The sequence below is a fragment of the Gorilla gorilla genome, chromosome 5, assembly GCF_029281585.2.
Source record: "Gorilla gorilla gorilla isolate KB3781 chromosome 5, NHGRI_mGorGor1-v2.1_pri, whole genome shotgun sequence".
Lineage (NCBI taxonomy): Eukaryota > Metazoa > Chordata > Mammalia > Primates > Hominidae > Gorilla > Gorilla gorilla.
Window position 1 is genome coordinate 133,675,694 of NC_073229.2, and position 25,890 is coordinate 133,701,583.

Below are 25,890 nucleotides of genomic sequence, written 5' to 3' on the forward strand. Positions count from 1 at the left end.
AGATGTTGCCACTGGCTGAAAGAAGACTCACACTGGCTTCTCCTGAGTGAGACAACAGACAAGATAAATGGCTTCTAGTAGCTAGTAAATGTGGGTGTGCTCTGTTGTGTGTATATTCCTTGCCTGAGCACTGTGTGGAGATAGCAGTGGGTGGAGGATACTCAGAACCCTACTCATCCCATGAGGACGATGATTGACCAGGGACCACCATCAGGACCACCCAATAAAGAAGTTCCTATGAGAGCCACAGAGCATATAACTTCAGCTTTGCACAAATGCTGGAACGAAATCTATTTTTTTTAAAGTTCTAACAATAATTAGGCTCCTAAAATTTGACACCTTATTTAAAAATCAACCACCATTTCAACAAAAAAATGAGATATCAGGTAATCTACATGTTCACCTTGTGCTCTGGATGTGGGATCTTATTTTGCATGTCAACGTTCTGCTGTCTTTGGAAAATATCATTATCTTTGTGAACATTTAGGATATGATTATGTCAGAGGCGTGCAAACAAGAGCAACTCCATCTTGAGTAGGGGCTGGGTAAATAAGGCTGAGACATACTGGGCTGCATTCCCAGACAGTTAAGGCATTCTAAGTCACAGGATGAGACAGAAGGTCAGCACAAGATACAGGTCATAAAGACCTTGCTGATAAAACAGATTGCAGTAATGAAGCCTGCTAAAACCCACCAAAACCAAGATGGCAATGAGAGTGACCTCTGGTTGTCCTCACTGCCACACTCTCACCAGTGCCATGACAGTTTACAAATGCCATGGCAACATCAGGAAGTTACCCTATGTAGTCTAAAATGGGGAGACATAAATAATCCACCCCTTGTTTAGCATATCATCAATAAATAACCATAAAAACGGGCAACCAGAAACCCTGGGGGCTGCTGTGTCTATGGAGTAGCCATTCCCTCACTTTCCTAATAAACTTGCTTTCACTGTACTCTATGGACTCGCCTTGAATTCTTTCTTGCACGAGATCCAAGAACCTTCTCTTGGGGTCTGGTTCTGGACCCCTTTCCTGTAACAATTATAGACTCTTTTGTCATGTTAAGAACTTTATAAAGCCAAAATAAACTTTTCATCTGAAGAGCTGGAACATAAAATTCCCTTATCTCTCTTCTTTGTTCTCTATTCAGTCAGTCATTAAGACTTATTGTTTTCCTTGGAAATGTATCCTGTATCTGCCCTTTCCATTCTGTTCTCATTGTGACCACCCACTGTTCTTGTTGTTATCATGTCATCTTGAAATACTACAACCAACCAAATTTTGGACTATTTGCCTTAAAGTCCAAAGTTACACAAAACATTACAGGAATATAGTTTATCAAATGCCTTTCCAGCAATGATTAAGATAATTGATTTACTATTATTACTTGTTTTGAGACAGGCTCTCACTCTGTTGCCTAAGGTGGAGTACAGTGGCACAATCATGGCTCACTGTAGCCTCAATTTCCTTGGCTCAAGTGGTCCTCCCACCTCAGCCTCCTAAATAGTTGGGACTACAGGCATGTGCCACCACTCCCAGCTAATGTTTTAATTTTTTTGTGGATATGAGGTCTCACTATGTTACCCAGGCTGGTCCTGAACTCCTGGGCTCAAGTAATCCTCCCACCTTGGCCTCCCAAAGTGCTGGGATTACAGGCATGAGCCACTGTGCCTAGTATAGTAAATTATATTTATAAAATATTTTCATATACTTTATATACTTAGCATATTTGACTATAATTATGAATATTAGTTTGTAATTTCTTGTATTGTCTTGGTTAGGTTTTGATATTAGGGTCATGTTAATTAAAAAATGGATTTGTATCCTATATGCCTTTTTGACTGCATGAACCATATTCCTTAATAAAAAAGAAAATAAAAATAACTTGGGAAACTTACTCTTTCCCCTTGCTATGGGAGAGCTTATAAAAATATAGGCATTATCTCTTGAGTTTTTAGTTCTTTGAAAATTTCCTATAATTTTTTGTCTAAAACAATTTGATTCTGGGCCATTTCGGAGTTGGGTTATATTTTCGAATGCCTTCTCTTTGATGGTTATTGGTCTATTTAGGTTTCCTATCTCGTTTTGAGTCAATCTTGATAGTTGGTTTTCTGAAGAAGTGGCACTAGTTTTCAGTCATTCTCACAGGATTAACAAGAATTCTAGACAGAAATACAGTTAAAATAAGCCTGAATCAGGCTGCACCTTTGACCCACTTCCTTGTAACTGAAAGTCACATAGCAGTAGTTACTGACCACTGGCATCCCCATCATTCCTATAAATAGGATTTCTGATGTCAGATGCGCAACGCTTTTGTTTAAGATAGATAGGATCTCTGATGTTAGAATAATAAGGCTGTTGTTAAGGAATTCTCCTTAAGCAGAACCTAAATGCCAGCAGAATAGCTGACACCAACAGGAGGTTTAAAACCCCCGCCGAATCAGCAGGAGAAGTCAGTTTCTTCATCTCCCTGTCCCATGACTTCACCCTGCATTCTTCAACCAATCAGTGATTTTTGCACTTCAATTCAGCCCACTCCAAAACTCTTAAAAACCCTAGCCCCAAATTCTTCAGGGAGATGGATTGGAGATTTCCTCCTGTCTCCTCACTCAGCCACCCTACGATTAAATGTCTTTTTCTGCTGCAACCCAGTGTCTTGGTGAATTGACCTGCCATGTGCAGCGGGTACAAGCAGATTCTTTTATGCTTGAGGAAAACAAAGGCAAACATACGCTCACCTGTAGTTTTCCCAGATTTTGGAGGCCCCACAATTATAATCCTAATGGGCACAGTAGGCTTAGGTTTGGGTTGGCGGATATATTTGATTGGGTTCTTCATAAATTTTTCTTTTGTTTCTTTACTAGATAAAAAATAAATATACTGACGATGGATTACAGGATACATTGGATTCTCTGCATTTTCAACTGGCTTGATTGTCTCTCCTTCACTTAGCTGCAACATATACACAGTTGAATTTGAAAGTTAGTTTGAATTTTTACAGCACTTCCCTGAAACACATTTGAAAAAAACAATTCGTGACATAAGAAAAAAAAATTTCCTTACAGAATAAGAAAACTAATTATAATCAAAGATTAATATTAAACAACTGTGGAAAAGTACACATTATTTTACAGCCGTATGTAATCAATGGAATAGTTCTTAACTGGCCTTCAGTTTATGACAATTATAGTCCTTCTACTTCATTTATAGTGTGTTTAGTGTATACTGAATGTTTCTGTCAAACAGCCTAAGGTTGTTTGCATTTATTCACAGGCCAATTTATCCTCACAAAGAGGTCCATTCCTAAGGTGATGTTATGGATTGAATTGTTTCTCCCTTACCTCCTCAATTTCTGTTTGAGCCCCTAGCACCCAAAGTGACTATATTTGAAGACAGGGCCTTTAATAAAGGAGGTAATTAAGGTTAAATGAGGTCAGAAGGATGGAACCTGAATCTGGTGGGACTGGTGCCCTTACAAGAGGAGGAAGAGACATTGGGATGGGCACACAGAAAAGGCCATGTGGGGACACAGATAGAAGGTGGCCAACTGCAAGTTAAGGAGAGAGGTCTTGCCTTGTCAGAAAAACCAACCCTGCTGGCACCTTGATCTTGAACTTTTAGCCTTTAGAACTGTGAGAAAATAATTTCTGTTGTTTAAGCTACCAAGTGGTATTTTGTTACGGCAGCCAGAGATGACTAATACAATTGGGTTCTTGGGTTATCTTTTAGGGGTATACTAGTAGTGCAAATCCCACTGGGTTCTCTTCTATATTTTTGTACAGTTCAAATCCCACTCACATAAACATTAAGAGCTATCATGAAAGGGAAAAATACCCATAAAAGGCAACCTAAGGTGTGGGTAGGAATGAAGTTGGAGGAGTGGTTCCACATCTTTGCATTGGTGATGATGAAGACTGGGCAATTGATCAATGCTACGTTTGAATATCTTTTTATAGCATCAGATGGGCAAGCGTCAGCCATCCCTGGACTTGACAGAGTAGGTGTGAAACAGTATGGCAATATTGCTCCTCCCTGAGAGCTACCTCAAGACAGTTGTTACAGATCAATGGTAGTGTCAACATTATAATTCTTGGGCTAGAGTGAAGTTCATGGATGGGAGTAAATGCTAGAGATAAGGAGAAACTCAGGGGGAGGTAGGGGTGTCTGCTCTATGTTACACAGTTGGTGATAAAAGAAAAGCTGAAAGTTTAATGATTCCATTTTAAATCCCAAAGTATTTTTATAGCTAGATGAGACTACTACACAATACTTACAATTTTTGAAATTATCCAGTCTTTTTCCTTTAAAAAAGACATACCTTTGAAAAAAATAAATAAGGAACATGGCTTTCAGGTGCGTTTGCTGAAATTACCTTTACAGGGTCCCAATAGCCGAATGAGCTTATATACTTGTAGGTAAAGGTAAGCATTTTCTGGGCAAGGGGTGCTGGTATTGGATGACATTTCTCAAAAATGCTTGCACGATTTTCCACCAGTGGTTTCAGTTTCATATTCAATGTATATTGTACAATGTGATTTTTCCGAGCTCCATTAATGGAAATTATTGGTATCAAATACCTCTCAAGTTCATCCTGATAAGAAAAGTCATAAAAACAAATATATTTAGTGAGAAAAAGGCTGGTAGTATTTAGTCACAGCATGTAGACACTGCTGGTGACTGACTACTTCAGTCCAGAACACAAATATTTTTCAGCTTCCAAGTGGCTGCATGTTGGTGACTAAACTTACTCTGACCCTCTGTGGCTTCCACGTTGCTCTTAATTTATGGACTTATTGCATAATTGTTAAATGATACCGATAAAAGGAAATACAGCCCTAAAATATACATTTTTGAAATGTTTAAAGAAATGGCATGAACTAAATTGCTTTAGTCTGATTCTCAAATATTACTTTTGAATTATAAAAAGTGAAGGAAAAGTAATAACCTGTATTATTTGTAAATTATGTGTATCTGCTTCAAATTTTTCTCCTAGTTCACCTCTCAGGCGCTCAATTGCATCAGTTTCCTGTTCTTCATCTTCCTCGCCACTCATCTCTTCCTCATCTTTTGGAAACTCATCTTCAAGGATGTTTTCAATATCATCATTGTCTTCTACAAGTTCTTCCTCACTAATCTCTTCATCATCTCTAACAACATTCTAAGGAAGAAAACATTCCCTTTTACTATACATGTAAAATATGTAACAAAAGACACTATTAACAAATCATCTGGAATATTTTGTAATGGCTCGATATTGGTTGGTATTGTATGTTGACATCCATCTAGTGACACAATAAGGTTTTAAATATCTGACACTTTTGGGGGTGTTATAGAACCCTTTTTTGTCATGTTGCCAGAATTATTTTTCTGGTTCCTTCTCATTTAGGTAGACTATTTCTTCTAATTATTTTTGAATTTATTTTGGATTTGACTGGTTTTCAAAAATTTCTTTTTTTTCTCCTTGAGGATGTGACTTTATGTTTATAGTTGCTTGCAACTTCTGGGTTCCTTCATGGGTGAAGCCTCTGTACGTGACTTCCTTGGTGGTAGTCTTTGGATGATGGCTTTCTCAGTTGCTGGTTGTAGTAGCAGTGTGCTCAATGTGGAGCGGGTTCACTGTCTCAGTTTTCTGCCTGGCTCCTGGTGTAGGCTGTAGCCCACTGCTTTTTTCAAAGGGTCTGTGGTTTCTTTCAGTTTTCCTGCTAAGTTCCTGTGTTGCTTCTTGGAAAAACGTTCACAGTGTGAATCTCTACACCCTATTTTGTCTTTCCAAGTTGGGGAGGCATGCTAACACTGCCTCCAACCTGCCATCTTGGAAAAATTGTTTAAAAATTTCTTTGGTACTCAGAATTTTAATACTTTCAAGACTCTGGCCCCAAAGTGGTCCCATAAATAAATACAGAGACAAAATATTAAGTGTTATTTATGTCTATGATTGTCAAAATGTTACATGTTTTTGATGGTCTTCAGGAACAATATTTAATGCAGTTCAAAGAGTATAAAACACTAGCTGTCTTAACTGGGACAAGATGTTTCATTATCTGTAAAATAAGAATAATAAAAGTATCTCACAGGGTTGCTGGGAGCATTAAATAGTTAATACATGCAAAGCCATTAGAAAAATGTCTGGCATATGGTAAGTATGTGAACGTTACCTATTATTATGGTTTTATAGCTATTATTGTCACTTTGTGTAAAGCAGTGTACAAATAGAACAGCAGATGCCTTTTCGGAGGCTATAGCCTATCTGAGAAAATGAGAATAATACATTAATGATTATTAAAGACCATGACAGGATATTGGTACTAAGTCATATTGTGTAGGCTTTAAGTGCTATAGTTCACTTTGCACAAAACTGAACCCTATAATAATCATCCTCTGCACTGCCTCCACACTGTTCTCCCTGTAGTATTCCTTGTTTCAGTTGGAGAAATGCCCTCCAGCCTGAAACCTGGGAGTTATCTAGACTCCCAGGATGAGAGTCCTGGGTGGGAAGGGATGGGGGGTTACAAAGGACTGTAATCCTAAATAATGCTCAACACTCCCTCCCTTGTGGCCCCTCTCCACTGTTTGCCTTCACATTGTCTCTTGCCTGCAATCTTCTGGCTACTTCCTAATCTTTCTAAATGACCAGGCCTCCGGTCATTTAGTTTAGTGAAAAGTGCCTGGAGATGGGATTTGGGTGTGTGAGTGCAGGGAGGAAGATGAGAGCATCAGGACCCATTCCTGCTCCTGCCCAAGCTCCCCTTTCTCCAAAAGGAGCTTGGCTATGGAGCAGGGTTTTTCAGTTCTGGTTCCTTTTAAAGAAGTTTGAGATCATTTAGTCTCCTTACGACTTGTTCCTTTTTATTATATCTTGTCAATTTTCTATCCTGATATTTAATTTTCTAAGGATCATTGCAAGTATAGTGGTATAGGTCTACACTACAAGCTGGGACATCTTAGTTCCAGATGAACTTGTTCTCACCTCTCTGGCTCCACTGAATAGCTCCTACAACTTTTTATTAAAAATTGAAATTGTACAATTTTAAAAAGAAATTCATTTTTATTATAAAGAAATTAAATTATATAGTATTGTATAAGATAAAAATTAGAAGTCTTTCATCACACTCCTATCTCTATTTCTACCCTCCTACATGGAATTAATTTTGGTTAACAATTTGGTTAGGATCCTTACAAATGTTTTACTATATATATATTTAATTACATCATATTTTAAACATAAATGGGATTATTTTATTTTCTACAACTTTAAAAAAATTAGCAATATATTTAAATTTCTTTCCATATCAGAACATACATCTCAATTTTTTTTCAATTAATTAAAAAAAATTTCAGCTTTTATTTTAGATTCGGGGTACGTGTGCAGGCTTGTTACAAGGGTATATTGCATGATGCTGAAGTTTGGGGTATGATTGATTGTGTCACCCAGATAGTCAGCATAGTACTCAATAGTTATTTTTTCAACCCTCTCCCCAACCCTCCTCCTTCTAGGTGTTCTGAGTGTCTATTATTGCCATCTTTATGTCCATAAGTACCCAGTGTTTAGCTCCTACTTATAAATGAGAATACAGGGTATTTGGTTTTCTGTTCCTGTGTTAATTTGCTCAGGATAATGGCTTCCAGCTGCATCCACATTGCTGCAAAGGATATGACTTTGTTCTTTTTTATGGTCATGTAGTATTCTATGGTATTATACATATGTAGCACATTTCCTTTACCCAGTCCACCACTGAGGAGCCCCTATGTTAATTCCATGTCTTTGCTATTGTGAATAGGGCTATGATGAACATATGAGTGGATGTGTATTTTTGGTAGAACAATTTATTTTCTTTTGTATATATACCCAGTAATGGGATTGTTGGGTCGAATGGTATTTCTGTTTTGAGTTATCTGAGAAATCTTCAAACTGCCTTCCACAGTGGCTCAGCTAATTTACATTCCCCTCAAGAGTGTATAAGTATTCCCTTTTCTTTGCAGCTTCACCAGTATCTGTTGTTTTTTGACTTTTTAATAATAGCCATTCTAGGTCAGGCATGGTGGTTCATACCTGTGATTCCAGCACTTTGGGAAGCTGAGGCTGGCAGATTGCTTGAGACCAGGAGTTTGAGACCAGCCTGGGCAAAATGGTTAAACCCTGTCTCTCCAAAAATAAAAAATAAAAAAATAGCTAACTGTTTCTATCTGCAGTCCCAGCTACTTGGAGGCTGAGACAGAAGGACTGCTTGAGCCCTGGAGGTTGAGGCTGCAGTGAGCTGTGATGGTGCCACTGCACTCCATCCTGTCTCAAAAAAAAAAAAAAAAAAAAAAAAATAGCCATTCTGACTGGTGTGAGACGGTATCTCACTGTGGTTTTGATTTCTCTGATGATTTCTCTGATGATTAGTGACACTGAGCGTTTGTTCAGATGTTGTTGGCTGCATGTATGTCTTCTTTTGAAAAGTGTCTGTTCACATCTTTTGCCCACTTTTTAATGGGGTTATTTGGTTTTTGCTTGTTCAATTGTTTAAGTTCCTTATAGATTTGGAATATTAACCTTTGTCAGATGCATAGTTTGTGAATATTTTCTCCTATTCTTTAGGTTACCTGTTTATTCTGTTGATAGTTTCTTTTGCTGTGCAGAAGCTCCATAGTCTTAGGTCCTTGTGAGAGCTAAGCTCCCACTTGTCAATTTTTGTTTTTGGTACAATTACTTTTGAGGACCTAGTCATAATTATTTCCCAAAGCCAATGTCCAGAATGGGGTTTCCCAGGTTTTCTTCTAGGAATCATACAGTCTGAGGTCTCACATTTACATCTTTAATTTATCTTGAGTTAATTGTTTTATATGGTGAAAGGTAGGCATCCAGTTTCATTCTTCTGCATATGAATAGCTAGCTAACCTGGCACCATTTATTGAATAGGGAATCCTTTCTCTATTATTTTTGTTGTTGTTGTTGGCCTTGTTGATCAGATGGTTGTAGGTGTATAGCTTTGTTTCTGAGTTTTGTATTCTGTTCCATTGGTCTATGTGTCTGTTTTTATACTGGTATCATGCTGTTTTGATTACCGTAATCTAAGAGTATAAAGTTAGGTAGTGTGATGCCTCTGGCTTCTTTTTTCTTGGGATTGTTTTGGCTATTTGGGGCTTCTGTTTTGGTTCCATATGAATTTTAGAATAGTTTAAAAAATCTGTGAAGGATGTTATTGGTAGTTTGTTAGGAATACCATTGAATTTGTAGATTGAATAGTATGGCCATTTTAATGATACTGATTCTTCCAGTCCATGAGTATGAAATGTTTTTTCATTTGTTTTGTGTTGTCTCTGATTTCTTTCAGCAGTGTTTTGTAGTTCTCCCTGGAGAGATTTTTCACTTCCTTGGTTAGCTGTACTCTTAGGTATTTTATTCTTTTGGTGGCTATTGTAAATGGGATTGCATTCTTGACCTGCCTCTAAGCTTAAATGTTACTAGTATAAAGGCAACTAATTTTGTGCATTGATTTTTGTACCCTGAAATTTTACTGAAGTTGTTTATTAGTTTCAGTGACCTGTTGGCAGAGTCTTTAGGGTTTTACAGGTAGGTATAGAATTATATTGTCAGCAAAGAGATAGTTTAACTTCTTTTCCTATTTGGATGCGTTTCTTTCTCTTCACTGATTGTTCTTTGCATCTTAATATTTTTAACAGCCACATAGTATTTCATAGTATCACAGTTCATTTAATCATTCTTCTATTTTAAAAATGTGTGTTTTTTCTATAGAAACCAGTTTAGAAAGCAACAAAACAAACAGTAAACGGTAATCACTTTTGACCCTTGTGATATTTGGTTCCTCTTTCCTGCCAGTGATGATGAGGAATTTAGCTAACTTACATCACTTCTCTTTCTGCCTGTTGCCCAGTTTTAGTCATATTTTCACTCTTTATTTTGTAATCGAGTGCTTATAACTTTAAATATTATCTCCAAATCTCTATTTTATTGAGCTGTCCTCTTTAGATGTCTGTTTTGATTCCCCATCAAGAAGATGTCCTTACTCTTCCTTCCAAGTCTCCCTTTCTTCAGTTTCTAAGTATTTTGTCTCCAATATTACTACATTTATGTCCTGTCCTATAATTGGAGTTCAGTATTTGGTGCTTCATGTAGAAATTGATTCTAAAAATTAAAAGTAAGCAAACAGCATTTGATTGATTCTGAATATGGAAATCCAATAAACAGCACCTGCTATGTTAAATTACGTAACCCTTATTCACTACAAGCTGGAGTTGGTAATGCAAGGAATGCAATTCTATATCAAGAAACATGCACTGTTCTAAGTAGAATGTTTCTAGTATCAAGACCAAGCATCATTTTTTCTTCTTATTCAAAATCATGCTACAATTACATTTGCCCCATATTTGAATAATACTCTTATTGTCTCTCCCCACCCCCATATTTCTAGGGTTTTTTCGTTTGTTATATTGTTGTTTATTTTGTGAGCAGAAGCAGTGTTATTCACCATATCAATTGGCTACTCTTTTCAGGAAGAATATAAAAGAGGCTAATTTTCACTGATCTTAAGTATCTGAAAATTTTTCCATTTCATTTTCTCTCATTATAAACAGTTTGGCTAAGTACAGAGTTCTAGGCTGAAAACCATTTTCACTTAGAATTTTACAAGTGTTGTCTTTGTCTTTTACTATCCAGTATTGTTACTGAGAAGTCTGATACAAGTCTTACCTCCACACCTTTGTAGATATCCTTTTAAAATTTTAGAAACAAGTAGGAGCTTCTCTTTATACCCGCCAATTTCAAATTTCATAAGGATGTGTCTAATGCACATTTCTTTTTATTTATTCTGCTTGGCATTCCATGGGCCCTTTCAATTTGAAGACCTCCTGCTCTCTTCAATACTGGGAACTTTTCTTCTAATATTTCTTAGATTATTTCCTTCTTTATTTTCTGTTTCCACTGTTTGAAATGCATATTGGATGTTGACCTTCCTGGATTGACCTCATAGATCTTCAGTTTTTTCTTTTGTATTTCCTATCTCTTGCACTTTGTTTTATATTTGAGAAACTTCTTGGACTTTTCCTTTTTTTCAATTTAACTTTTAACTTATTTTAGTTTTCATTAACTCTTTTTTGTTCTCCAACTTTTTATAGCATCTTCTTCCTGTTTTATGGATACAAGTTTCTTCTTGAATTTTCTGAGAGAAAGTGAAATTCTTTTAATATTTAATGATGTTTCCTGGGTTGTCCACTTGTTTTATGATCAATTGTTCTGTTTGTTTATGTTGGTTTTTCCTTTTGTTGGTGATTTTCCTCAAGTATATGGTAACCCTTGGTTGGCTATTCATTTTTATAAATGAAGGATTAAATTGATTAGTTCAGAGCAACTGCATGCTGTCTGTATATGAGCAGGTAATGTTGTATCACACTTCTATTTAAGATGTGAAGATGAGAAGATGCAGGAAGCCTGGATCTTGCCCCAAAAATAAAAGATATCAACCAACATTCTGTGGACCTAGAATCTTCCAGACAGATTATTTCATCCCTTTAGAAATGATTTACCTTTTTTCTTTATGGGGCAAATGTCGCTGTTAAGTGAAGGGCTGGTAGAGGTGACCTTAAGGAATTTTTCTGCAATTTACTCTCTTACACTTTCTAGATATTCAAATTATATACAAATAATGAGTTTTATTCTTACTTTTTAATATGTATGCTATTTCTTTTTCTTACTTTGCTTTGGCTCACACCTGTAGTACAATGTTGATTTTAAAAAAATCCTAAAAATATCCTAAAAATCTTCAGAAAAGATCATCTAAGAGACTCTCAGGTTAATTCTTCCCAGGGAAATTTTTTTTTTTCATTTTTCTGTAAATAGTCATTTAATCTTGTGGAACAGTGTTGTTTTCCCTGACATCACGCATCTCTTAGTCCTCAAGTTGGAAGATGTATATTCTAAACTTCATGGCCTTGAAGATCTGTCTCAAATATGAAGAAATAAGTTTATTTAACCTCTAGCAGATAATAATAAACTATAAACAACACTCCTCTCTCTCTATTATTTTTGAGGTCTTTGGAGCAAGAAAAGCAGATTTTGAAGAGCAGTCAAAATTTGGAGGAAGCAATTGGCATAGGGTGAGTTTTCTGATTTTGTGCATTTGCCGAGAGGGCAGTTTCAGAGTAGTGGTGGTTCGGTGTGACTAAAACTTTGGTAGAAAGCCAACTGACTTTCTGGATGGAGCAACCAGAGAAAGGAGCCAAAACCAGGGCCACTGGAGAGTGAGGGTAAATGCCAGAGATGAGAGAGCCAGAGAAGGAAATACCAAAGTCAATTTGTCCGAGACTCTGGCTAGCCTGTGAACCATGTACATATGGGCAGTTCAAGAACAGTATACACTGAGCTGCCATTCATTGCAGGCATGACAGAATTTTAAAGTTTATCTTACCAAGTTAATTGCCTGCTAAAACAAAAACCTCAGTTCTCTTTGGAGGTACATAACAAAGTCCAGAATCCCCATAATATAACATTTACAATTCTAAAACATAATCCAAAGTTACTCAAAATATGAAGAATTATGAAAATTTGACCCATCCTTATAAAGAAAGATAATAATCAAATACCCAGCCCAGGTGTTAGGATCACCAAACAAGAACTTATAAAGCAGTTATTATTACAATGATCAATGAGGAAAAGGAAAATACACTTATAATAAATGAACAGATAGGAAATCTCAGGAGAGAAATAGAAAATATAGAAACAAACCAAATGGAAATTTTAGAACTAAAAATACAATATTTGAAATTAAAAAAATTGTTGGTTGGGCTTAAATTATTTACCTTAAAGACGAGAGAGAGAAAAAAGATGTAAAAAAATCAACAAAGTTCCCAGGACATGTGGAACAACAGCAAAGGTCTAACCTATGTATAACTGGGGTACTATAAGGAGAAGACAAAGAGTAAATGAGGCAGAAAAAATGTTTAAAGAAATAATGTCTAAAGTTTCTCCAAATTTAGTGAAAGACACAAATTTACAGATTAAAGAAGCTTAGTGAACTCCAAACTAAATATGAAGAAAATGATATGTAGGTACACCATAACCAAACTGTTGAAAAGCAAAGATACGGAGAAAAGAAAGACAATAGGTGAACAATAATTCAGATGTCCAGCATTCCCATCCTTCTGATTTCCGTCATACCAGAGGAATGAATGAAGAACATCAGAAATAGTAAATATCTGGATAAATGGAAAACAAGGCTTACTTTCCTATTAATTTTTTGAAAATACATGTGACTAATATAAACATTAGAACTATTTCTTTTGAGGGTTGTAATGTATTCAGTTGTAAAACACATCACAACTAGAGCATAAAGGATGTTAGTGGGTTGGAGACGGGTGGGGCAAATGGAGCTAGACAGTTCTAAGGTTTTTACAATATTACATTGAATAATATTGACCCTAAGTAGAATGTGAAAAGCCAAGGATGTATTTGTAATTCTAGCATAACTACTAAAAAACAAAGCATAGAGGTATACTTAAAAAGGCAATAGATTTTCTTCTAGGGTTTTTATGGTTTCAGGTCTTACATTTAAGTCTTTAATCCATTTTGATTTTTGTATATGGTAAAAGGAAGGGGTCCAGGTTCATTCTTCTGCATATGGATAACCAGTTATCCCAGCACCATTTATTTACTAGGGAGTCATTTCCCCATTGCTTGTTATTGTCGACCTTGTCGAAGATCAGATGATTGTAGGTGTGCAACTTTATTTCTGAGTTCCATTGCTCTATGTATCTGTTTTTGTACCAGTACCATGCTGTTTTGGTTCTGGACAAATATTTTATGACAAAGTCTCCAAAAGCAATTGCAACAGAAACAAAAATTGACAAGTGGGACCTAATTAAACTAAAGAGCTTTTTCACGCAAAAGAAACTATCAACAGAAGAAACAGACAACCAACAGAATGGGAGAAAATATTTGCAAACTATGCGTACAACACAAGTCTAATATCCAGAATCTATAAGGAACTTAAACAAATCAACAAGCCCAAAACAACAACCCCATTAAAAAATGGGCACAAGACATAAACAGACACTTAAAAGAAAACATAGACACAGCCAACAAGCATATGAAAAAATGCTCAATGTCACTACTCATTAGAGAAATGCAAATCGAAAACACAATGGTGTCCTATCTCATGCCAGTCAGAATGACTATTATTGAAAAGTCAGAAAATAACAGATGTTAGTGAGGTTATGAAGAAAAGGAAATGTTGGTGGGAATGTAAATTAGTTCAGCCACTGTGAAAAGCAGTTTGGAGATTTATCAAAGAACTTAGAACTACCATTTAACTCAGCAATCCCATTAATGGGTAAACACCCAAAGGAATAGAAATCGTTCTACCAAAAAGTCACATGCACACATGCAGTGCACTACTCACAATAGCAAAGACATGCAATCAACATAGATGCCCATTAATGGTGGACTGGATAAAGAAAATGTGGTACATATATACCATGGAATACCATGCAGCCATAAAAAAAGAATGAATTCATATCTTTTGCAGCAACATGGATGGAGCTGGAGTCCATTATCCCAAGCAAGTAAACACAGGAACAGAAAACCAACTACTGCATGTTCTCATAAGTGGGAGCTAAACTTTGAGTGCACATGGACACAAAGAGGGGAACAACAGACACTGGGGCCTACTTGAGGGTAGAGGGTAGGAGGAGAGTGAGGGTCAAAACACTACCTATTGAGTACTATGCTCACTACCTGAGTGACAAAATTATTTGTACACCAAACCCCGGCAACATGCAATTTACCCATGTAACAAACCTGCACATGTACCCTCTGAATCTAAAATACAAATTGAAAAAGAAAAAATAAAATAAAAATTTTACACACTTTTCAAAAGAAAAAAAGGCAATAGATAATTAAAATGAATTTCTAAAATATATTCAAATAATCCAAGGAAGGCCGGAAAAGGGGAACAGAGAAACAGAAAACAGAGGGGACAAGCAGAAAGCAAATAAATTCATAGTCTCAGAGAGACAGGACTAGATTTGGGGTAAGCTGTGTTACAACTGTCTACTGGTAGGGGAAGACAGGGGAAGCTACATCTGGACAGAAGCTTGTACCAGGAGAGCGATGGATTTTTTTATGATTAGAGAAGGTACGGAAGAGGAAAGCATGAAGAAATGGAAGAAGAAGTAAAAGACCTGTCAGAGTTCTCAGGGCTTCCTGACACAGGTGCTCATTATCTAGATCCCAAATTTCTTTATCATGCTGTGGTGTGACTGACACTGCCTGTGGAGCAGCTATTGTGAACTACTTGGTTTTCAGTGCTTTGAATCTGTCTCCAACCCGTATACCCATGCACACTTTTGCTTGCTGTTTCATCCTGAAGAGCCCTCTGTTTATCAACCTTTGGGTCTAAACACTCTGTCTTCTCCCTAGAGGATCCTGGAGATGGTTTTGGCCTGGTACTTGGTCCAGACCGTTGTTTCAGCCTCATGTGGACCCTGACTTGGGCCTTCCCTCAGTACCTATGATCAATGTGTCTCTATTACTCTTCTCCGAGGCGTAGTCTGACACTGTGCTCACTTGCTCCCCGGGCTTCCTGTCCTGGCCCTCCCTTGCTTTCACCTCCCAGTGGCTACCCAACACCTAATAGAGACCCAGAGACGGAGCCAGGGGACAGGAAGAGAGGGAGGATTACAAGCAAGGCCAGGGGCTGCCTTACAGTCACACTCTGAGACTACAGGTCCACAAGATGGCGACATTTCCCTATGAAATTAATGCAAGTAATGACTGGGATATTGAAGTGATTTCTAATGTTGGAAATGTCCCATTCAGTGCTAAAAAGACAGTAAAGGCAATGATTTTGTTTAGGGCAAGAAGACAAACCTGGGAAGGGCTTTCTCCGCCAGGGATTCCCCAGTTAGTCTGAAAAAGGCAAGTCACAGAACTGCATATTCTGCATAAGAAGGCAAATGTGAGAAACCCCCCTGGATCTGTTCATGCAAGTGAGCTCCCGTATAGATGTGGAGTCGGGATGGATACCACTTAGGGCGGCACACTGACCAATAGTAACAAGCACACTAACTCTTCCCTGAGATGCTATATTTTGTCTACTTTATTGTCTGAGTCAGTAGCAGGACATATAAAATTTCCATCAAAGGAGTTGGAAAAAAAAAACCCCACATACAGTTTTAATTTTTTATTCATCAAACATCTCAGGAGTTGTGCTGCGAGTTTGTTTGTATCAGTTTTGTGGGATACACAGACAGTTTTACAAACATGAAGTCTCAGGAGAGCTGACTTACAAAATCCTATTTAACCTCTACATAGAATATTGAATTTCCGAATGAAAAATCAGAAGAAATCACACCATTCTAATGTTAACAAATGAAAAAATTATAAAGAACATTTAAAGTTTATCCTGAAAATTAATTCTTAAGAAAAGAAGATTTAACTAAAGAGTAGCAAAGGGAAATTAAATTATTATTAATTAGGGAAACTAAACGTATTAATTTTTCCCATTTTACAATAAAAAGCCCTAGGTTTACAGAGGCTAACTGACTTACTCAATGTTATACAACCTCAGCGAAACAACTGAAGTTGAATGTCACATGTGTCAGCACTCCACCAGGCACTGGAGAGCAGTGAACAAAGTCAGTGAGAACTGGAGAATGGATACCGCGTAGGTGTGTTTAACTGCAAAGCCTGGACTCCTTCACTGCTGAAACATTTGAAGTGATTCAGAAGGGGACCACTAGGAACTCCCAAGGGCTTAAAGTAGTTAACTGTACATAATTCCAGGTTAGGACATCTTTTTGATCCTAAACATTAGCATGACACCTTAAACAGAGTAAACTTTCAGAACATGTTTGATGAGGGAAATGAGCATTAGAATGAGGCTACGATTTCTGTAAGTTTTGCTCATGGCTGATTTGCCAGTATTTGAAACAGTGTCAGACACAAAGCTCAATTAATGTTTGCTGATGGACTGAATGAATAAATGAATGAAAATCGAGGCAAATAATTAAGAGGAGGGTTCTTATTCTTACATGGTGCCATAATTTTCTCAGTCCAATGGTTTTTTCTTATCTACTTTTGGTTGTGAATATTTTGTTTTGACAAAGCAACAATTACTTTGGCCCCGCTTCTGCAATGCTTTGTGCCTGCAGTTGCAGTTGCAGTTGCACTGTATAATATCAGCAGTCCTCTGTACGGAAGTCCAGCATATTCACACCATGGTGACATGTGGTTGCACTTGTAGCAAGTTGTATTTTCTGATATTCCTCTTTTTCTCTTCTCCTTGTTTGGCTGGACATTTTTATACAGATGGAAATCAGGTTACAAGAGGGTCAGCCTTGAAAAGCTGTTACAAGAGTGTCTTAAGCCAGAAGGCAAAGGCTGGGTGTGATGGCTCATGCCTGTAATCCTAGCACTTTGAGAGGCTGAGGTGGGAGGATCCCTTGAGCCCAGGAGTTCGAGGTTGCAGTGAGCTATGATTGTGCCACTGCACCCTGACCTGGGCAACAGAGTGAGACCCTGTTTTGAAAAAAAAAAACATTACTTACCTCCCTCCTTTTTTTATCTCTCTCTAATATAAGTTCAGCCCTTCTTTTAGCAATCGTATCAACCTGTTAAAGAAAGAGACATTAAAAAATTGTAATGGAGAATGATAAAAGTGGCTTTCTCTGTATTAATATATTTTTATATAAAGTAGGAATAACGTTTGGGCAGAAGCACAGTGAACTTTGCAGGAAAGGATGTGATGGCGGTAATCATGTTGCTTGGCTTGCATCCTTCTACCTCTGAACCTCTTGATCAGCTATTTTCTTCCAGAGGGATAAACAGCACTTGGGGTCTGTTACACTTTCCACAAAGTTTAGAACTCCTTTTCAAAATTTATCGCTTATTTGTTTGTTTGGTTTTGGTGGCAGGAAATAGGGAAATACTTGGAGGCAATTCACTGAAAATGGTAAGCTTTTAACACACTATTAAATAGCCTAACATAGCGATCCCCAACCATTTTGGCATGAGGGACTGGTTTCACAGAAGACAATTTTCCATGGACCGAAGATAGGGATTGTTTTGGGATGACTCAAGCTCATGACATTTATTGTGCACTTTATTTCTATTATTATTACATTGTAATATCCAAAGAAATAATTTTACAACTCACCATCATGTAGAATCAGTGGGGGCCCTAAACTTGTTTTCCTGCAACTACATGGTCCCATCTGGAAGTGATGGGAGATAGTGACAGATCATCAGGCATTAGATTCTCATGAGTGTGCAACCTAGATCCCTTGCATGCACAATTAACAATACGGTTTGTGCTCCTATGAGAATCTAATGTGCTGCTGATCTGACCAGAGGCAGAGCTCAGGTAGTAATGTGAGTGATGGGGAGAGGCTGTAAATACAGATGAAGCTTCACTCACTTGCCTACTCACTGCTCACCTCCTGCTGTGTGGCCTGGTTCCTCACAGGCCACAGACTGGTATCCATCCATGGCCCAAGGGTTGGGAACCCCTGGCCTAACAAACCTAAAAATACATATGTCCACATGGGGAAAGTGTATGCGGTTGGCAGACAGTCACAGACTTGATATATAGATAGTCCTCCAACCTTCCCGGAATCCTCTAAATCTAACATAATGGATCCCCTTTGATAGGTCTCCAAGGTCTCCATGAAAACTAATCTGCTTTCTTCAGGTTTGGGGGCTTATTGGCTCAGGACTCTGTAAACTGGTCTCCCTTTAAATACCGGGAGGATAGAGTGGTGCCTGAGGACATGCTCTGGGGCTCTGGTGCAGATGAGCAGAACCTGGGTGCTTTCGTCTGGTTGCTATTGAGTACACATTCCTGAGAACTTATGCCTTGTAGGCATGCAAGAATTATTTGTAGATAGAATTATAAAACTGAACTGAATAAAATTCATTTGGTTTATGAGCCCCAGAAAGATTCTATGGCTCTTAACTGGTGAGAATTTACAAAAACTTCCATTATTTCCTTTTATAAAAACATATTTTTACCATAGGTTCTTTAAATGTGGAGTTGTAAAAACATAGTCTCTTTTGTGTTTTCATAAAACATAAAGACCACTGTATTACCAAAAAATTGCAAACTATACACAATAGCACTCATACACATTCCGAGTCTACTTTTCCTCTGCTCCTTTCACTCAAATAAATAGTCAGTGAGGTTTAACTAATTATTGTACATCTCCCAGATGGCAGCACTGTCCTGAGCACTATAATATATATTCTTTCACTTTCTGCTCAAAACATATCTGCAAGGCATTACTCCACTCTAGAGGTGAGTTAACAGAAATTCAGAGTTTAACTCACGTAATGTCACACAATTAGTGTGAGGATGCTTTTAGAAACTACCAGATATGGTCTCGATCTGTTGACCTGGCCAACATGGTGAAACCCCGTCTATACTAAAAATACAAAAATTAGCTGGGCATGGTGGTGCATGCCTGTAGTCCCAGCTACTCGGGAGGCTGAGGCAGGAGAATCGCTTGAACCCCAGTGGCGGAGGTTGCAATGAGCTGAGATTGCGCCACTGCATTCTAGCCTAGCGATAGAGTCAGACTCCATCTCAAAAAAAAAAAAAGAAAAAGAAAAGAAAAGAAACTACCAGATACGGGATTGCCAAAGCATACAATGTGGTGGCTGCTGCAGAGAAGGGTTTGTATTTGAGAAATACTGAGAAAAAAATTAGAATTTGGGATAAGATTGAGAATTCAGACCTTAATGGGGTGGCTTGATCAAAATGGAGTTTTAGGAAAATTCGTGTGGAGGTAGTCAGAAGGATGGTCTGGAAGGCAGAGAGATGAAGCCAGGGAGGACAATTAGGTCATTGTAGGAGCGCTGGTGTCAGCCAAGAAAGCTCTGAACTGAGATAGAGTTATTGGGTGAGGAAAGGAAGGGGCAAATGCCTGGGGTGATAAACTAGCTCCAGAAACCTGCTGCTTTCCTATTCTAGGTCCCTAAAATTCTTAAAGCATGTGATATCTAGGATGTGGCTTCATTGCCTACAGCTGTTCTGTCCAGTACAATAGCCACTAGCTGTGTGTGGCTATTTATATTAAAATTAAACAAAATTAAACATTTGATTTTTCAGTCACACTAATCACATTTTAAGTGCTCAACAGCCACTGCGGCTACTGGCTCCTGTACAGGACAGCACAGATCCAGGACATTTCTGTCATCACGGAGATTTCTGTGTTAGCACTGGCTTAGATATTCCAGGCCCCACAGTGAGACAACATATGAATGTGCTTTGGTAGGCTCTCATCTTTGGCTCTTTCTTTTCCATTCTCATACTTACAGAATCTCTCGCATAGCAGACAGTTTGGCCTGAACGTCATCAAGAAAAGTGTGGAGCCACGTATCTTCCCACGTCTCCCTCCTTACATCCATAGTTCTTAGATGGCTAAGAACTCTGCCTGCCTTGATATTGTGCAGACCAGTGATGGCCTGGGACATGCAACCTTAGTGTGGTGGGGGAGAAGAATGGATGGCAATGGCCTTGAAGGGATTTCCTCTGGCTAACCCCAAGATGAAAAGAATTTGAAAACGATGTCTGAGCAATGAAAGAGGAACTGCTTGGTTTTAACACTTTGGCAGTCTGTAATTTAATTGGTGTTGAGTTGTGAGAATGTATTACATAATTTAAGTCTTAGTATCTCAGAATTGAAATTAATAGATGAGCTCTCTGACACATTTTTCCATTCTCCCCTGCCAAATGTTCGCCTAGTTTATGCTTATTTATTGGCAAGGAGCTCCCTGCCTTCAGTCTTGGTTCTTTTTGAAATGTCTTGCTAAGAATGAAATATACTTTCCCTGTACCTTCCTCCTACCAATGGTAGTTCTTTCCCTTGAGGCCACGTGGAGTACCTCCAAGCTCTCTTCGGCATGAAAGCCCTTCAGACGTTTAACACTGCTCTCATGCCTCATCTGGGCCATCCTAGGTCCAGACTCAAAAGCCCATTCTTTCTACCTCAGCCCAGACTTACAGGATTGCCTTTTCAGGGCATGTCATGTAAATGGAATTGTACGGGATGCACTTCTGTTTTGCCTGGCTTCTGTCACTCAGCACAATGGTTTTGATTTTTATCCATGTTACAGGATGTATCAATAGGTCATTCCTTCTTAATGCCGAGTAGTTTTTCAATTCTAAGGATATACCACCTTTTATTTTTCTATTCATCAGCTGATGATTTGGGTTGTTTCTACTTTCTGGTTATTATGGATAATGGTTATGAACATTCACATATAACTTTTTATGTGGACATATATTTTCATTTCTGTTAGATAGATTCCCAGGAGTGGAATTGCTGGTTCCCTGTGACACTTTTGAACATTTTATGGAATACTCCTCAGAATGTAGGTTTAGGTACAATGTTCTAACCTAATTTGGTCTGGTTTCACTACAGGCTCACATGTCTTTGATGGATGGTGTCATCGCTCCAGGGGCAGCGAAAAAGACCTCTGAAATTTTACTTCTTTGTGTTTCAAATCTCTGTTTGTTACCTCTTCCACTTTGCTCCCATGTCTGGGAGAGGGAAGTCTTGGCAGTACCACTATCTTTTATTTGCCATAAAGAGAGAAGCATTAACACATTGATCACCACAAAAGCCTGAAATAACTCTTAACTCTTATTATAGTCTTAATATTCGATGAAAAATATTTCATGCTTACTGTGGTATTAAAATTAGAATACTATATTTTTTGTGAAGATCACTTTATAATAGATCACTAAAAAGATGCTGAACAGATTTATTCAATGCAGTTTTGCTAGATACATACCCTGATTTTTGCCTTCATGTCTTTGATCAGTTTCTTCCTTTCTAATTTCTTCTTTTGTTTTAGTTTCCACTTTTCAATTTGGGCAGGAAGGAGGCGATCAAAAATATCTTGATCATCAACTTGTATAAAAACAGCTACATCTGGGAAAAATCCACGATCTCCCAAAAACTGGGCCTCTTCTGGATATCGTGGGAAACCATCTAATATAAAACCTGTGGAACTGGTGGAAATTTTCATAATTTACTTTATTTCATTAAAATGTTGTAATGGATGTGTTCATTAATTTGACTGTAATGATCATTATACAAGGTATATTAAGTCATCATTACACCTTGAATATATACATTCTTTACTTGTCAATGAAATATTTTAAAAGAAAAAAATACAGTAAAAAAAGTATTGATAAATATCAACTTTCTGTATGTAATGAATAGTTTAAAAATTTACTCTATCTTTTATTTCTTTTAATATTTCTAGTCGTATACGTGACATTTCTTTTTCAAAATATATCAAGTTGGATTAAAATTACAATATTCCATACATATATTTATAATATAAAATTGTAGTCAATCAGTTTACAGACAATTACTATTAACTGAAAATTTACTAAAAGTTGTGAGAAGACCATAGGAAAAGAGAAAATAAGTTCTCTGTTTGGGAGCAGTGCCCAGCCTAATGAATGTGGTATTCTTTATTTAAAGAGTACACCTGGCCAGCTCAATTGTAGTGGGAGCCCTCACCTTTGGCAGTTTTTCTTCTAACAGTGCTTCCTTTCATGAGACAACCCATACCCACCTCCCTGGGTCTCCTTGTAACTGATGACAATTGTTAATGTATGTATCCTGGTTCCTATGGGCAAGATGATTATATTCAAATGGGATTGTCAAACTTGCCCAAGTGTGATGAGACTTTAAGAATCAGGAAAATATGCCATTGCACTCCAGCCTGGGAAACAAGAGTGAAACTCCTTCTCAAAAAAAAAAAAAAAAAAAAGAATCAGGAAAATAACTGGAATGTTAATACATTTTAATTAGAGAGCACTTATAAAACAACCAAGCTTTGAAAACTTGGCTTTGTTTAATTGAGAGAGTCAATACTGGTTCCTATATAATTTGTTTCTCCTGCTTATCTGAAATTTGGTTTGTTTTTAATATTTATATTTAAATATATATTTTCTTCTTAATACAAATAGGACTTTCATGAACATTTGACAGTTTCAGCCTTCAAAGTTGTTAATTCAAAAATGTGAATTTTCCTTTCTTAGTAAGGAGGCAAATTTCCATATATTGGCCATAATATATATATATATTTTTTTAATTATACTTTAAGTTCTAGGGTACATGTGCACAACGTGCAGGTTTGTTACATATGTATACATGTGCCAGTTGGTGTGCTGCACCCATTAACTCGTCATTTACATTAGGTATATCTCCTAATGCTATCCCTCCCCCACTCCCCACCCCACAACAGGCCCCAGTGTGTGATACTCCCCTTCCTGTGTCCACATGTTCTCATTGTTCAACTCCCACCTATGAGTGAGAATATGCAGTGTTTGGTTTTTTGTCCTCACGATAGTTTGCTGAGAATGATGGTTTCCAGCTTCATCCATGTCCCTACAAAGGACATGAACTCATCCTTTTTAATGGCTGCATAGTATTCCATGGTGTATATGTGCCACATTTTCTTAATCCAGTCTATCACTGATGGACATTTGGTTTGGTTCCAAGTCTTTGCTATTGTGAATAGTGCTGCAATAAACATACGTGTGCATGTGGCATTATAGCAGCATGATTTATAATCCTTTGGGTATATACCCAGTAATGGGATGGCTGGGTCAAATGGTATTTCTAGTTCTAGATCCTTGAGGAATCACCACACTGTCTTCCACAATGGTTGAACTAGTTTATAGTCCCACCAACAGTGTAAAAGCATTCCTATTTCTCCACATCCTCTCCAGCACCTGTTGTTTCCTGACCTTTTAATGATCGCCATTCTAACTGGTGTGAGATGGTAACTCATTGTTGTTTTGATCTGCATTTCTCTGACGGTCAGTGATGATGAGCATTTTTTCATGTGTTTTTTGGCTGCATAAATGTCTTCGTTTGAGAAGTGTCTGTTCATATCCTTTGCCCACTTGTTGACAGGGTTGTTTGCTTTTTTCTTGTAAATTTGTTTGAGTTCTTTGTAGATTCTGGATATTAGCCCTTTGTCAGATGAGTAGATTGGAAAAATTTTCTCCCATTCTGCAGGTTGCCTGTTCACTCTGATGGTAGTTTCTTTTGCTGTCAGAAGTTCTTTAGTTTAATTAGATCCCATTTGTCAATTTTGGCTTTTGTTGCCATTGCTTTTGGTGTTTTAGTCATGAAGTCCTTGCCCATGCCTGTGTCCTGAATGGTATTGCCTAGGTTTGTTTCTAGGGTTTTTATGGTTTTAGGTCTAACATTTAAGTCTTTAATCCATCTTGAATTAATTTTTGTATAAGATGTAAAGAAGGGATCCAGTTTCAGCTTTCTACATATGGCTAGCCAGTTTTCCCAGCACCATTTATTAAATAGGGAATCCTTTCCCCATTTCTTGTTTTTGTCAGGTTTGTCAAAGATCAGATGGTTGTAGATGTGTGGTATTACTTCTGAGGGCTCTGTTGTGTTCCATTGGTCTATATGTCTGTTTTGGTACCAGTACCATGTTGTTTTGGTTACTGTAGCCTTGCAGTATAGTTTGAAGTCAGGTAGCGTGATGCCTCCAGCTTTGTTCTTTTGGCTTAGGATTAACTTGGCAATGTAGGCTCTTTTTTGGTTCCATATGAACTTTAAAATAGTTTTTTCCACTTCTGTGAAGAAAGTCATTGGTAGCTTCATGGGGATGGCACTGAATCTATAAATTGGGCAATATGGCCATTTTCATGATATTGATTCTTCCTATCCATGAGCATGGAATGTTCTTCCATTTGTTTGTGTCCTCTTTTATTTCGTTGATCAGCGGTTTGTAGTTCTCCTTGAAGAGGTCCTTCACATCCCTTGTAAGTTGGATTCCTAGGTATTTTATTCTCTTTTTTTTTTTGAATCATCATTTATTTAATTTTATTTAAGTTGATGGATATTTGAGTACTTCCAATTCTTTTTTTTTACTGTAATAAACAACTTCATGATAGTTGTTTTATTTATATCTTTGCATTCTTGCCTATTTTCTTTTTTTTTTTTTAATGGATAATTCTTGGGTGTTTCTCGCAGAGAGGGATTTGGCAGGGTCACAGGACAATAGTGGAGGGAAGGTCAGCAGATAGATAAACAAGTGAACAAAGGTCTCTGGTTTTCCTAGGCAGAGGACCCTGCGGCCTTCCGTAGTGTTTGTGTCCCTGGGTACTTGAGATTAGGAAGTGGTGATGACTCTTAATGAGCATGCTGCCTTCAAGCATCTGTTTAACAAAGCACATCTTGTACCGCCCTTAATCCATTCAACCCTGAGTGGACACAGCACATGTTTCAGAGAGCACAGAGTTGGGGGTAAAGTCACAGATCAACAGGATCCCAAGGCAGAAGAATTTTTCTTAGTACAGAACAAAATGAAAAGTCTCCCATGTCTACCTCTTTCTACACAGACACAGCAACCATCCGATTTCTCTATCTTTTCCCCACCTTTCCCCCCTTTCTATTCCACAAAACCGCCATTGTCATCATGGCCCATTCTCAATGAGCTGTTGGGTACACCTCCCAGATGGGGTGGTGGCCGGGCAGAGGGGCTCCTCACTTCCCAGTAGGGGCGGCCGGGCAGAGCCGCCCCTCACCTCCCGGACGGGGCAGCTGGCTGGGCGGCGGGCTGACTGCCCCACCTCCCTCCCGGACAGGGTGGCTGGCCGGGCAGAGGGGCTCCTCACTTCCCAGTAGGGGTGGCTGGGCAGAGGTGCCCCTCACCTCCCAGACGGGGCGGCTGGCCGGGCGGGGGGCTGACCCCCCCACCTCCCTCCCGGATGGGGGCGGCTGGCTGGGCGGGGGGCTGACCACCCCCCCCGGACAGGGCGGCTGGCCGGGCGGGGGGCTGACACCCCCACCTCCCTCCCGGATGGGGCGGCTGGCCGGGCGGGGTGCTGACCCCCCCACC

The 25,890-nt window shown here is 38.2% G+C and overlaps 1 protein-coding gene across 2 annotated transcripts in view; it reads right to left on the reverse strand.

The window, feature by feature from the left end:
• The window catches only part of AK9 (adenylate kinase 9), a 199,178-nt gene that overhangs the window by 18,638 nt on the left and 154,650 nt on the right, over positions 1 to 25,890 (reverse strand). For both annotated transcript variants that reach the window (XM_055392090.2, XM_055392089.2), the window contains exons 28-32: positions 21,793 to 22,012; positions 17,547 to 17,609; positions 4,948 to 5,160; positions 4,375 to 4,593; positions 2,741 to 2,954 (exon numbers count right to left, since the gene is read on the reverse strand). In XM_055392090.2, the coding sequence (XP_055248065.1) occupies positions 2,741 to 2,954; positions 4,375 to 4,593; positions 4,948 to 5,160; positions 17,547 to 17,609; positions 21,793 to 22,012 (929 nt within the window). The remainder of the gene's footprint in view (positions 1 to 2,740; positions 2,955 to 4,374; positions 4,594 to 4,947; positions 5,161 to 17,546; positions 17,610 to 21,792; positions 22,013 to 25,890) is intronic.